Genomic DNA, 15,869 nt, shown 5'->3' with positions numbered 1-15,869 from the left:
TTTGTGCATTGGATTTTGCACACATGAAAAATTATTACAGGTAGGAGAAGATTTTGCCAATGGTGTGCGGGAAATGAGTGTCTCTTAATGCAGTGGTTCTCCACCTTTTTTCAGTGATGTACCCCCTGTGAAATTTTTTTTAATTCAAGTACCCCCTAATCAGAGCAAAGCATTTTTGGTTGAAAAAAAGAGATAACGAAGTAAAATACAGCACTATGTCATCAGTTTCTGATTTATTAAATTGTATAACAGTGCCAAATATTACTCATTTGTAGTGTTCTTTCTTGAACTATTTGGAAAAAATATATGAAAATAACTAAAAACTTGTTGAAAAATAAACAAATGATTAATTTCTAAATAAAGATTTCCACACAAAAAAGTAATCATCAACTTAAAGTCCCCTCTTTGGGGATTGTAATAGAGATCCATCTGGATTCATGAACTTGATTCTAAACATTTATGCACAAAAAATAAATCTTCAAAATCGTTATTTATGGAACATGTCCACAAAACATCTAGCTGTCAACATTGAATATTGCATTTTTGCATTGTTTTCCATGAATTGATTAACGTGGACCCCGACTTAAACAAGTTGAAAAATGTATTCGGGTGTTACCATTTAGTGGTCAATCGTACGGAATATGTAATGTACTGTAAGTTTTAATCAATCAATCAAAGCATTTATTTTCACAGTTTATGAACTTACATTCATATATTGTTGAAATATTATTCAATAAATATATTTATAAAGGATTTTTGAATTGTTGCTATTTTTAGAATATTTTTGAAAAATCTCACGTACTCCTTGGCATACCTTTAAATACTCCCAGGGGTACGCCTACCCCCATTTGAGAACCACTGTCCTAATGTAATTGGAAAATCATTGCACCTGACTGAAAGTTCCATCATTCATCCATCCATCAATTTGTATCACGTGTCCCTCACGGTTCGCGGGGGGGCTGGAGCCTATGCCAGCTGCACTTGGATGGAAGGTAGGGTACGCACTGAAAATTCTGGTCTAAAAATGGTAATTATAGTACAAATACTCTAAAAAACAATATAGAATGTTTTCTCCTTGTAGTCGTGTGACTCATTCAGGTCTTGATTGCCAAACTTGTAGTCCATTTTAGTCTTATGCAGGTTTACACTCTTGGTTCTTTGACAGTTCTTTGTTCATGCCTGTGGTGGCGTAGACCAGTGGTTCTCAAATGGGGGTACGCGTACCCCTGGGGGTACTTGAAGGTATGCCAAGGGGTACGTAAGATTGTTTTTTTTTTTATATTCTAATAATAGCAACAATTCAAAAATCCTTTATAAATATATTTATTGAATAATACTTCAACAAAATATGAATGTAAGTTCATAAACTGTGAAAAGAAATGCTAGATTTTTTGTGGACATGTTCCATAATTATTGATGTTAAAGATTTCCTTTTTTGTGAATAAATGTTTAGATTAAGTTCATGAATCCAGATGGATCTCTATTACAATCCCCAAAGAGGGCACTTTAAGTTGATGATTACTTCTATGTTTGGACATCTTTATTTTCTAATTAAATCACTTTTTTATTTTTCAACGAGTTTTTAGTTATTTGTATATCTTTTTTTCCAAATAGTTCAAGAAAGACCACTACAAATGAGCAATATTTTGCACTGTTATACAATTTAATAAATCAGAAACTGATGACAAAGTGCTGTATTTTACTTCTTTATCTCTTTTTGTCAACCAAAAATGCTTTGCTCTGATTAGGGGGTACTTGAATTTAAAAAATGTTCACAGGGGGTACATCACTGAAAAAAGGTTGAGAACCACTGGCATAGTCGTTTGACTGAAGAGTGTGTTTGTGTGACAGGTGTATTCTATACACATAATGAGCTGAGATCAACAGCCCTTTCTTAAAGGGACAGAAATCATTTGTTTGTTTCATGAACACAAGACCGCTCTGTGGGGTCTCAATGACTGCTGATTGATAGAAGATCCAATACTTAGTTCACTTATTCAAACAAAAATTATTTTAAAAAATGTTTTCAATGTTTTTATATTGTATCTCTCTCTGTAAAAAAAAACCTTACGTACATTCTGAATTGTTCATTTCAATGTAAGGGTAAAACGTACACAATGAGCAGGTGATCAAATACCTATTTTTAGACTGTTTTGGGGCAAAATAATAAAAGTATATACTTATATTACTTATATTCAGGTGAATAATAATAAAATAAGGTCATGCGATGAATAAAATATCGTATTGCGATTTGTGGCCCAGAGTTCGAGTTTTATTGCTAGCAGAATAGTGTCGTGATGAAATTAAACTATAAGAAGAATTAGCAAAATGACTATGTAATGCGAAAACCTGCATTTCCAGCCAATATTAATATCTGCATTTCCAGCCAATATTAATATACATTGTCACTTATAACACAAAGCTGACACAAAATTTTGTGTTTAGTTTTTTTTTAGCATTTTCTTTACAAAACAAAATATGTCAAAATGGCTAACACATGCACACCTTTAAATTAGGTGGAAAAGGTTTGGACAACCCTGATTTTGTACATGACTACCGTATTTCCTTGCATTGCCGCCGGGGCGCTAATTAATTTAAAACCTCTTCTCACTCCTGCGCTTACCAAAGGCATGCGGTAAAAGTAAGCATGCGCTAATTATTTTAAAACCTCTTCTCACCCTGGCACTTACCAAAGGTATGCAGTAAAAATGTGTGTGTGATGTAAGCTTGGACCTTAAATCCTACTGAATAGCTCTTAATCTTCTTCCCTTTATGCGATTTCAAATTACCGGTATTGAAATTAGCCTCCTCCATTTTGAAAATGATGACAGGGGAAATGCCACTCGTGACGTCACGAGTTCGACCAGGCGGTAATACTAAGCATGCGCTAATTATTTTGGGAAGCGAGTTTGACCCGGCATTAATTTAAGGCAGGCGCATACTATATGCCCTGTGGCAATTTAAGGAAATACGGTAATTAATTTTGCACATACATTTACATGATTTCTTGGCAATACATTTAAGCTGTGGGACTTTATCTCCCTGCTGGCCTTTGGATGCTTTGGGATACCCCAGGAAAAGCTGAAATAAGTGGCTGGGGTGAGGGATCTCTGGGCTTCTTTGCTTAGGCTACTGTCCCTGCGACCTGACCTCAGATAAGCGGAAGAAGACGGATGGATGGACTTTTAAGCATACCATGTTTACAGAAGTCAAATCATTTTACACAGAACTGCTCATTTTAAAATGCAATGCTAAATCAACAAAAAAAGGTTTTGTTGGGGTTTTCGAAAACCTGAGCAGGTGTGGCTAACACAGTTAAAGCTGAGCATTAAGCCCCAATAAACTCTGTCACTTTGTGTTAAAAATCAACAACAGATTTTATCAGATTAGCCCTCTAAGGGTCTTTAGGGGAAAGATGCTCTCTTTCACTTTTTTGAGTGATAATCGATTGAAACAAGATTATTGCCTCTGTTTTTCCGTGTAAATACACTTACCATGTTTTTTTTCCCCCCCAGCACACTTCTTAGTGTTAGAGTTAAATTATTTTTTCTGGACTTATAACAACTTCAATGCTGCCTAATATTAGATAAATACATCTCTTTGTATGGATATAGTATCTTACCAATAAACTATTTTGCCGATTTGATATAGTAGCTTTTCATGTCAACTGATACTTGAACACTTCCTTAAAAAACACATGTTAGTTGCATTGCTTCTAAAAAGCATCTAGCAGGATCTCTGCATGCATCATTTATTTGAGTCATTAGTTGTTTTTTTCTAGCTTTTTTCATCTCCCTGCTTCCTGACATAAAACCTCCTTCCACATGTCTTGGCCTTTAAACTGCTAAATATTTATGAGCCTGCTGGGTAGCGGAGGTGTTTACATTTAGTTTCACAGATCAATGCACTCACACAAACATGTGTACACACACACACAAACACACACAAACAACGCTGTGATTTCTCACCATCTAGATCATTCTCGGGTGTCTCGGCGGTATACCAGTCGCTGGCTGGACCTGTTCCGTTGGTGGTCATGGCTGATACCTGAAAACTGTACTGACTGCCCTTTTCAAGACCTGGAAAGAAAACAAGTACATGAAAGTATAATATTAATCATTCATTTCCACACCGCTAACATGTTCAGGTCCTGGGGGAGTTTGAACCTATCCCAGAAACAACCACACTACAAAAAAGTCAGTGTTCAAAAACAGGAAAAAAAAATACAAAAATGAGGGGTATTTTATTTGAACTAAGCAAAATTATCTGCCAATTGAACAAGAACATTTGGCTTGTCAAGACTTTCCAAAACAAGTAAAATTAGCTAACCTAAATGAACCCAAAAATACCTTAAAATAAATATATTCTCACTAACAATAAGTGTAATACTATGTGAGTACATATTTTCTATTGTTTCATTGTAAATAAAACAGCAAAGTCCATTTGGCTGTCATCTGTTTTAATATGAGACACATTTGTGTCAGTCATGATGTTTTTTCCCATGCATGAAATAAGAAATTATTACTTTAAAAAAGCAGTTATATACTTGAGAGTGTTGATGACACGGCTTTGCAACACTTGATATTTTAGTTTCAAGCATGTTTTACTCAATATAGGTCAGAAAATCTCAGCAACAAGGAGTAATATCTTACTGAGATCATTTAGGACCAAAACACTAACATAAAACCTGCTTAGTGAGAAGAATTGTCTTATCAGAAAGAAAATAAGCAAATATTACACTTATTTGAGATATTTAATCTTACTTAGATTTCAGTTTTTGCAGTGCATTCATACCTACTGACAATTCAGACTGGGTCTATTCAACCTACCGTATTTTTCAGACCATAAGGCGCACCGGATTATAAGGTGCATTGCCGATGAGTGGGTCTATTCAGGTCTATTTTCATACAAAAGGCGCACCGGATTGATTAAAAGGTGCATTAAATGGGGCACATTGTGATTTTTTTTCTAACTTTAAAACATTTCCTTGTGGTCAACACTCCTGTCCAAAGGCAAAACCTAGTAACTCAATTCTAGCTGATTTTGAGAAAAAGGAAAACCAATCAATCTTGATGCTGTCTTACAAAGATCTACAAAGTCATCAAACGTATAGATGTTTTCTTGAGCTTTAATTTTCTTGCCATTTGAGCCATGGATTGAATCTGCTCTCATGAACGTGTGCCCTTTCTCCAGATATTTTATCACAATCTCGGGTGGGCCCCATTCTGTGTTTGCACATTGGGCAAGAGCCGTGTACAGCGTCCAGTTTTTATTTTGACTGCCACAGTTATCTGCCCAAAAGAGTATGCAAGGGGAAGAATCAAGAACAATACATTTAATGAAGGTGCTTGCAACGTCCTGGGCCAATCTTCCAAATATCCCCTCGTGCCATAATATCACATAATCAGGTTGACCGTCGACCCCCATTCGTGCAAATGTCTCATTAAAGACAATAAGGCGCCTGACAAAGAAGCTCCGATTGGTCCCTTGAGATACTAGGTTTTTCTGTTGTATCTACGCGGTTATGTGGTAGTTGCTAGGTCCTGCCATGCGCGTAACAGCTTACTTACGGAACAATTTACAATATCGCATACACAAATGTAAAGCATATCACCTAGGAACTCCAAAATTATTATCAGCTCAGTTTTGACCAAAATTGAGTTACTGGGTTTTGCCTTTGGACAGGAGAACATAGCATGTAATGGGGGGTTCTTTGGTCAAAATGTTGCATAGATTTGGTTTTACAGACCATCTTCAAGTTTCTGATCTTCGCTTCAGGTCCTTTTTTTTTTTCTTTTTTTTTTCTTCTTTGTCATGAAAAAGGGAGTTTTTTGTGGTTGGTGCACTATTTGTAAGTGTATATTGTGTTTTTTATGTTGATTTAATTAAAAAAATAAATTAAATTTTTTTTTTTTTTTTTTTAATAAAACATTTTTCTGCGGCCCGTTACCAATCGGGCCACGGCGGCCCGGTGGTTGGGGACCAGTGGTCTATATTATCAATAGAACATTTAAAGTTTTGGTGTTGTTTACCGGTCTCATCTTGCAGTCCATACATATATCTTATGTGTGACTGCCATCTACTGGTCACACTTATTACACCATGTACAAAACGAAATAGTTCTGTGGTCGGTAAGCACAACCACAATTAATCCGTACATTAAGCGCACCAGTTTATAAGGCGCACTATCGATTTTTGAGGAATTGAAAGGATTTGAAGTGTGCCTTATAGTCCGAAAAATACGGTACTAAATCATGCAAGTTTCACAATTTTGGGGGTCGGCATGAGAACCAGGAGAAAAAAAGTAAAGAACACATAACTCAAGGATGTGCCGAAGAATCAGTTAAAATTCAGAATCGAGTGATTTCTGTGATCGCCAATGCCGATTGATGCCGTTTATTTCTTGATCACAAATGCTGATCCTCTCTGGGTGGCAGGGAATGAACTTTAGCAGATAATTATTGTGTCTCCCTACACTTGGTGGAGCCGCTACTCTAAACTAATAATAATCACCTTGAAATGAATGTCAAATAAAATATATTTCTTCATATCCATTCAAACCAACATTAAAATATTCAGGCCAACCATTTTACATTGTATGCAATATTTCCTATTAATTCCATATTTTCCGTATAGCATGTCACTTCAATTGTTCAACACACAATTTCAGCAGATTTAGATCTATTATTATTATTTAACATTTAACAGTTATTTAGCAATGTTATTCAAAACTTTCTGGAAATGTCAGAAATGGGACAGAAAGATTGATTGCCGGTAGATTTCGGGCCTAATCGATTGATTTCTACTACGGTACTTTACGTTTACGATACTCTTCAGAAAACCACTGTCACTAAACACAGTTTGTCGCTACATCTGTGAGTGCAAGTTAAAGCTCTACTATGCAAAGCAAAAGCCATTTATCAGCAACATCCAGAAGCGCCGTTGGCTTGTCTAAGCCCGAGATCATCTAAGATGGACTGATGCAAAGTGGAAAAGTGTTCTGTGGTCTGACGAGTCCACATTTCAAATTGTTTTTGGAAATATTCAACATTGTGTCATCCGGACCAAAAGGGAAGCGAACCATCCAGACTGTTATCGACGGAACGATCAAAAGTCAGCATCCGTGATGGTATGGGGGTGCATTAGTTCTGAAGACATGGGTAACTTACATATTTGTGAAGGCACCATTAATGCTGAATGGTACATAGAGGTTTTGGAACAAAATATGCTTTTTCATGGACGCCCCTGATTATTTCAGCAAGACAATGCCAAGCCACATTCAGCATTTGTTACAACAGCGTGGCTTCGTAAAAAAGAGTGGGGGGACTTTCCTGGCCCGCATGCAGTCAAGACCTGTCTCCTTTCGAAAATGTGTGGTGCATTATGAAATGTAAAATACGACAGCGGAGACCCCGGACTGTTGAACAACTGAAGCTCTACATAAAACAAGAATGGGAAATAATATCACTTTCAAAACTTCAACAATTAGTTTCCACAGTTCCCAAACATTTATTGAGTGTTGTTAAAAGAAAAGGTGATGTAACACAGTGGTGAACATGCCCTTCCCCAACTACTTTGGCATGAAATTCTAAGTTAATTATTATTTGCAAAAAAAAAAAAAGTTTATGAGTTTGAACATAAAATATATTGTCTTTGTAGTGCATTCAATTAAATATGGGTTGAAAAGGATTTGCAAATCATTGTATTCCGTTTATATTTACATCCAACACCATTTCCCAACTCATACGGAAACGTGGTTTGTATATTGTTCTTTTGGCTTGACTTGATCTTGGCTTCAAACCAGTGTAGTGTTTCTGGCATCATTATATAACCTGAGAAATACAGCGGTGCACTTTGAGGAATTAAGGTGCGGAACATCAATAAATAATGTCTTTTCAGCTGAATTTTAATGGACTCATTGATTTAGGGCCAAGTCAGATATTAGCTTCTGTAGTACTGTACACCTGTAGATTATGTAAGAAAACCAAGGTCAAAGCTACAGAGCATTATGTAAAGGACATCTGCTGAACATGATAGTTTTATGGTAAAACAGCAGGAATGGAGGTTCCTGTGGGTCAGCACGGCATGTCAAGTAATACGTTGTCACCCTTAAATTATGTGATTTATGGATTCAAGATCAGGGGACCAAACCGCAGCATTAGACCACATTTCTTGATTAAAAGCCTCCTTAATTAATTGGATCTGTGGCTCACTTGATTTAAGAACAGGGTTAAGGAGAGAAAGGGTCAAACGTGTCGTAATGCAGATGAACGTCAGCAGGACAAACAAAGCCCCGGAGCAGTGGTCGGTAACTCACAACGCTTCAGCCTAATTGTTGTGGCTCCTTTTGCTGAGCGAGGAGAAATTTTTAACACTGCTGTGGAGGAAATTAGTATTTTGTAAGGTTGTGTTTTTACAAAATTTCTGTAAGGCAAATGTGTCCATGCTGAGTTTTGGTGACTAAGGAGTGTGAAGGAAGCAAGGAGTGGTATGAGTGTCTGGCTGTGTGTGGTGACCAATACACGAAAATACAGTTGATTTCTTGTACCTAAGATAAACTGAGTTTTTTACTTGGTATGTGCAATGATGCTACAACTAACGACCATTTTGATAACAAACTAGTCGTCACCTATTTTAACAATTAGTTGGCTAATCAGATTATGAAGCGTACACACATTCAGTAGCTGTATTTTAGCCGTATTTCTAGGCATGTGATAACTAACAATAAAGGTTACTACTTTATTCAGAACTTTTTATTTATACTGTAACCATGGTTGTCCCAATACCAATATGTTGGTACCAGTACCAACATGTATATTGATACTTTAGTGGGGACCACAAAAAAATGTAATTATTGGCTTCACTTTAACTGAAAATATTACGATATAGGGGGCAGTGTAGCGTACCCAGATGTAAAACATCTTTTGCACAATCAGCCTTTTCATATAAAGCCATAAAGGAATGGAAAGACCTCACAACAAACTTGAAAAGTATAACAGATTACTCTTCATTTACAATTGAAGTTAAAACGTGGCTTAGGAGCAATCAAAGCTGCTCACACGGTCACTAAGGTGGGCACTATGTTTGGCCGATCAACTTAATGTGTATTATATGTGAGACTTGTTCGGTATATTGTTGCCGCAGTCGTTTTTCCAAGGATGCGTCAAAAGCGATGAACACAACAAAGGTAAGTGAAGTGTGAAGTGAATTATATTTATATAGCGCTCTTCTCAAGTGACTCAAAGCGCTTTACATAGTGACACCCAATATCTAAGTTACATATAAACCAGTGTGGGTGGCACTGGGAGCAGGTGGGTAAAGTGTCTTGCCCAAGGACACAACGGCAGTAACTAGGATGGCACAAGCGGGAATCGAACCTGCAACCCTCAAGTTCCTGGCACGGCCGCTCTACCAACCGAGCTATGCCGATATAAAGGTCTTATTAACATAAGAGAGTTATGAATAGAAACACTGGTGTAAATAGAAAAGGGGAACAAAATACGCTAGTGTGAGAGTTAGGATATACAAAGAAACTAAGACTTGGCACGAAGGCACAAAATGTAAAACAAAACACGATTAGCATGAGAGTTAAAAAATACATGTGGCTTAGCATATGAGCTAGCGAGAAAATACATACGGTTAAGAAGGTCGTCACTGTTGCGCGTAGGCACATTAGGATCCGAGAATGAGTGAACAGAAAAGGCTGGCTTATAAAGGGTGGTGATTACAAGAAACAGGTGTGCGAGAACCGAGACTAGCAAGTGGAAATAATATGTAACCATGGTGCCGGACCAAACAGGAAACAAGAGGGACAGATGGAGAATGAAAACCAAACTGGAACAATAAACAATAACATGAGAAGATCCGAGTACGGATCTTAACATTGTATTCATACATGACAGCATTTTTCTTGTAAATTGTGAGGTGTGTGTGTTAAAGTCCTGGTTGTTTTTACAAATGATGACAGATGTGAACAAGAGCATGTATTGTCTTTGTGTGATGATGTAAATTAGATGTGGTTGTATTGTATATTAAGTATGTGTCCATTAACAGTCATTTTTTGACTTTTCTTAATTTGATTACGTTATATGGTATGATTTTATCGTCCTAATTTTATTGCATGATTTTTGTATGTCTTTAATTTAGGTAGCCAGGGACTGCAGATGGAAATGAGCTATTTAGCTATAATCTGGTACAGAACTTATGTCTTTGACCTTAATGTTTCTGTGCATTGTCCCTTCAAATAAAGACTAAACCAAAACTAATATAGTACTGCACTCAAAGAACACTTTTAGATGATTAAAATAAAACTTTTTTTTTATTGCATTTATACAACAATTTACACTTTAAAAATATTACATAATAGCCTGCCATGATCTAGGATTAGGTTACAATAGAATAAAAAGCTTCATTGACATTGTATTAAATGCTTCATAATTTATAGTTGCCACTCTTGTGTCTGTGCTTCAAGACAAATACAATCATTAGTAAATACTAAAATCAATATTATATGTGCTAAAACTACACACATAAGACATGTAGCAGGTATAACACATTGTTAAAGATAAAACACAAATTAAATTGTAGAATAAAATTCAGTCATTTCAATTTTCTCGTACATGCGTTCAGGCTATGTGGGAGGTTTTGACTGTGCTAATAATTGGCAACAAGCCAACCAGCTGTATGCACGTCTACAAAGCTGTATGTGCAAGGCAGGGGAGTTAGTTAACTATACTATTAAACCTGTCACTCTTTAAACTCTGGATGCTTGTTATTTAAATGTTTACCTAAGTTTGAGTGCAATACAGTATTGCCAGCTTTGGCAAGGCATGTTCTAAAGACTGTGTTTGAAGCGATTTTAAAGCTTCATCTTTATGGTTAGTTTTGAAGCCCAAATGCATCCATATTGCGTTTCATGCACACTCTTTATTAGTCACTTGAAATGTCGTTTTTTGCCATTCTTCCTCTCCTCACTGTTTCTGCTTTTATGCGCTGTGTGCGCACGTTTATTCACTCAACATGTGCCTTGGCTCAGCAACGTCACCGCCGCACGGCTGCATGCGATTGACAAAAAAAGGACCAGAATTTTTCAAAGAAAGTATAGTACACTGCAAAAAGTCAGTGTTCAAAAACAAGAAAAAAAAAAGAAAAATTAGCGGTATTTTATTTGAACTAACCAAAATTATCTGCCAATAAAACAAGAACATTTGGCTTGTCAAGACTTTCCTAAACATGTAAAACTAGCTAACCTTAATGAACCCAAAAATATCTTAAAATAAGTATAGTCTCACCAAAAACAAGTGCACTTTACTTTGTCGAAAAAAAATATGAGATCTTTTTGCTCAATATGTTGAAAAATATTCTTAAATGAAGTAAATGCTAGTGCCATTATCTTGTCATAATGATATGCGCTCGGCATTACATTTCTTGAAACCAGCAAACTTATACTAAAAACTAATTTATTGTTCTTAATGTAAATTAAGGCAACAAGGCAAGCACTTGTTACTCTTGGGGTCTCCTAACCGCTCAGGCAAATCACTTAGTCTAAAAATTTATGTTTCCATCGACAACATGACATCATCTCGCCAAATGCATGCTCTTTCAGTCAATTAGTGCGCATATATACAGCCCGGCCTCCGGCCAAAATGTTTTTAATTGTAATTTTGAAGAATTTATCTGAATGTGCATGAACCTTTTGTGTTCAAAAATGTTAAAAATGTCACATGTTAAATGTTTAAATATTAGCTGTCAGTTTACTGGACTGTGCAAACTGTACTACTATATGAGTACCTATTTTCTATTGTTTCATTGAAAATAAAACAGCAAAGTCCCTTTGGCCATCATCTGTTTTAATTATGACTCTCAATTGTGTCAAAGTCATGATTTAAGAAATTAGAAATGTCTACTTTAAAAAAAGTAGTTTTATACTTGTGAGTGTTGATGACACAGCTTTGCAACAGTTGATATTCTAGTTTCATGCATATTTTACTAAATATAAGTCATCAAATCTCAGCAACAAGCTGTAATATCTTACTGAGATCATTTAGGACCAAAACCCTTAAAAAAAGTAAAACACTGTAACATAAAATTATCTCATCAGACAGAAAATGAGCAAATATCCCCCTTATTTGAGATATTTAATCTTACTTAGATTTCAGTTTTCGCAGTGTACCTTTTTTTTTCAATTCATAAGTACCGCAACAATTTGGTAGTACCTATATTTCGTACAAACCTAACTGTAACTGTGCTACTCATAAGGTTGTTACCAAAATAATACCTATTAAAGTTTTGTCAATTAGTTTATCGAACAAAGTATTTTTTTTAATACAAACAAACGACAGTCAAAATAGCAGCAATAAAAAATTAAAAAAAAAACAACCAAAGTATCTGTAGTTTCCTCAAAAGCTAAACAATGTTTTTCACACAAATTCATCTTTCTGTTGTTAGCTAACCACTTAACAAACGAACTATCTTAAGAGAATTTGAGACCGCATCATTTGGATGTCCGACATGCCTCATCTTTAAATGCTACCTCATCACAGACATATCACTCTCCAGAGAGTGGTGAGGACGGCGGAAAATATTATCAGGACCCCTCTTCCTCCTATCCAGGAGATTGCAAAAAGCAGCTGCCTGACCAGGGCTCAGAAAATCTGCAAAGACTCCTCCCAAACCCACCAAGGGCTGTTTTCACTGCTGGACTCTAGGAAGAGTTTCCGCAGCCTCCGTGGCAGAACCTCCAGGTTTTGTAACAGCTTTTTCCCTCAGGATTAACTCGCTGGATTAAAAAAGACAATATAACATACATCCATAGACACGGACGCATGTGAAAAAGTGCAATATATTTATCTGTACGGTAATATATTTATCTATATCTGCACCTTATTGCTTTTTTTTTTATCCTGCACTACCAAGCGCTAATGCAACAACATGTTGTTCTTATTTGTACTGTAAAGTTCAAATTTGAATGACAATTAAAAGGAAGTCTAAGTCTAAGTCTGAATCTATTGTCATGAAAAGAAAGGTCTGCTTTGACGTGATAAGGGAACATTTTTTCCATAGTTTCCATGTTTTCACCCCCGGTGTTGTTGCCAGGAGAGTCTAGGAGACGTAGCCATTTTTCTTTCCCTATTGCTGTAGGTCACCAGTCTCGTTAATTCGAGCACGTCCGTTTCCGTCGGTAAAAACATGAACTGTAACGTCAGCAACTATTATAATCGATAAATTAATTTACATGCAACATGTTTTATGGTCCATTTATGTCCGCAATGTCTATGAAATGAGCACTTGGCATCTTATGAAAAGTATTTGAAAGTCAATTAACAGTGGCTATCCCACGTAGTCCAGCCCTGCAAACACCGGGCTTGAACGAAAACCACATATCCCAACCAATTGAGAGTTAGAACCAACAAAGCTATCCACTTTGCTGTTTGGTGCCAGAGGAACCTCTTGCAGCTCAATCCGTCAAAGACCAAGGAGCTGGTCATTGACTTTAGGGGGTCGAGTCCAAGGTCACAACCTATTGTGATCGAGGCAGTCGAGGTACAGACCGTGGACTCATTCAAGTACCTAGGGGTGTGGGTGGACAATAAGCTGGACTGGACTGTTAACACGGACCACTTGTACAGGAAAGGACAAAGCAGGCTGTACTTCCTCAGGAGGCTGCGCTCCTTCAAGATCCGTAAAAAACTCTTGTGGATGTACCACATCGTAGTGTGCTGGGGGGGCAGTACATCTAAGAAGTACAGCTCCAGACTGAGAAACTGATCAGGCGAAATAAAACTGGACTCACTGGTGACGGAGGCAGAGAAGAGGACTGGAAAAACTAGTGAGCATCCTGGATGATGCCAGTCACCCTCTGCATCAGTAGCCAGAGGAGCCTGCTCAGTGCTAGACTGCTTCATCCCAAGTGCAGGACTAATAGACTAAAAAACTCCTTTGTCTCACACACATTAGACCAGGCCTGGGCATTCTGCGGCCCGCGGGCCACTCCCGGTCCTATGTGCGTCCCTGTCCGGCCCACGTGAGGCCAATCACAAATTACAAAATACATTTCAAAAAATATATAACTGTGCTGCTTCTATTTTGAAAAGTGTTATTAATGGGCGTATGTCCGTGTGTAACCTGTGAGTGCAGGTGCACAGCGACAAGTGATGCCCGGTTACTCCCGAGATGTCAGCTCACGCTAGAAAAAGAAAAGTTCATGACGAATGCCGTATTTTCAACAAGATATATAGATGAAAGGTAAAGCCGTGTGCTTAATTTGTGGTACACAGTTTGCTGTGTTTAAAGAATATAATTTGAATCGCCACTACACGAGGAAACCGGAGGAAAAATACCGGAATCGGTCTGATAAAGAGCACGCAAGGGAGGCTGATGCGTTGATGGTAAAACTGCAAAGCCAACAAGGACTTTTGGCCAAATTTCACACCCCCAGATATGCAGCCGTCAGGACAAGTTTCGTCATTTCTCACAAAACCGCCAGAAAATGTAAGGCGTTTTCTGATGGAAAACGCCTGAGGTAACGATTTTTCCAGTGTGTACCCCGCCTTCCGCCCGATTGTAGCTGAGATAGGCGCCAGCGCCCCCCGCGACCCTAAAAGGGAATAAGCGGTAGAAAATGGATGGATGGATGGTTTTCTGACGGAGAGTTTATTAAGTAGTGCTTATTGGACTCTGTTGCGCTGATATACCCGGAGAAGAGGGTCGCATTTGAGAACGTGTCACTCTCATGACAAACTGTAAGGAGGCGGATTGAGACCATCGCTGGAAACTTGGAGCTTCAGCTGAGGAACAGAACGGCCGACTTTGACGGTTTTTCACTGGCTTTGGATGAGAGCTGCGATGTAGGTGACACCCATGGCCGGGTCTACGCAGGGGCAAGAGGGGGCAGAGCCCCCTTAAATAAATATCTTGCCCCCTCAAATCAAAATTTGAGAAAGCAAATTTTAATAAACTCACAAAATTACTATATTACAAGTTGACAAAATTATCTGCACTAGCGGAAAAATCCGCCGAAAAAGGGACACACACGATATAGTAGTGTCGGCTTCCCTCTCATCCCTCCCTCCGCTGTGCGTGTATTCAACATTCCACAGGCTGCGCAGCAGACACACACCCGCACACACCCCTCAGCCCTCAGTAAACATCCAATCACTCTTGCAGTATGAAAGTAAAAGAAAAGGAAAAGTTGTCTACATTTATCATATACTTGTTAGGATGGGTGTATTTGTCTCATCTTATCTGTCATAAACACGTTTATCGTCGCGGACTTTCGGTGCTACGGAGTTCCTTTTTTTTTTTTTTTTTTTTACAACTTGACGAGAGCAGTGACAGCGGAGGCTCTGAGCAGCAGTGGTTTGGAAGGCAGAGAGCCTCCACTGTCCCTGTAACAAGCTACAAGTCATTTATGATGCTGTTAATGAGGGTAAAAATGAAACATAAGGTATATATCCTGCTTAGCAGTCCTCCTCTGCTGTCCTCGGAGTCCCTAGCAACGGCCCGTTTTACTTAGCAACGGTCTGGCAATCGACTGCTGCAATTCTTTTTCTGTTGTTTTTCTTGTAATTCTACATAGTCAACCTTTAATGTTTCAATCTACATTTTATAATAAACTAATTATAAGTTTCATTTGATATGACCAAGACACCTAAAAACAAAAACACTGCCGTTTTCATCAATTTACAAGCAAGTGGGCAACACACATACATTGGAGTGAATGAATTTTGTGCCCAGATGAGTGCCCACGTCCACTGCATGTGACAAACTGAAGAGAAGTGACCTGTGTCTGACAGACCCCTACGTAAAGCCCCGCCCCAGGCTGTAGTCCTGTACTGTTGTTGTTTTTCTTCATGTAATCACAGCGGGTT

General features: G+C 37.8%; 1 protein-coding gene across 2 annotated transcripts in view; it reads right to left on the bottom strand.

The window, feature by feature from the left end:
• dcc (DCC netrin 1 receptor) overlaps positions 1-15,869 on the bottom strand; it is an 803,111-nt gene that overhangs the window by 285,223 nt on the left and 502,019 nt on the right. For both annotated transcript variants that reach the window (XM_061876767.1, XM_061876768.1), the window contains exon 14: positions 3,969-4,079. In XM_061876767.1, coding sequence (XP_061732751.1) covers positions 3,969-4,079 — 111 coding nt within the window. The remainder of the gene's footprint in view (positions 1-3,968; positions 4,080-15,869) is intronic.

The sequence above is a fragment of the Nerophis ophidion genome, linkage group LG17 (assembly GCF_033978795.1).
Source record: "Nerophis ophidion isolate RoL-2023_Sa linkage group LG17, RoL_Noph_v1.0, whole genome shotgun sequence".
Taxonomy (NCBI): domain Eukaryota; kingdom Metazoa; phylum Chordata; class Actinopteri; order Syngnathiformes; family Syngnathidae; genus Nerophis; species Nerophis ophidion.
Note: the sequence above shows the minus strand (reverse complement) of the source record. Positions and strands in the feature narration are given on the sequence as shown.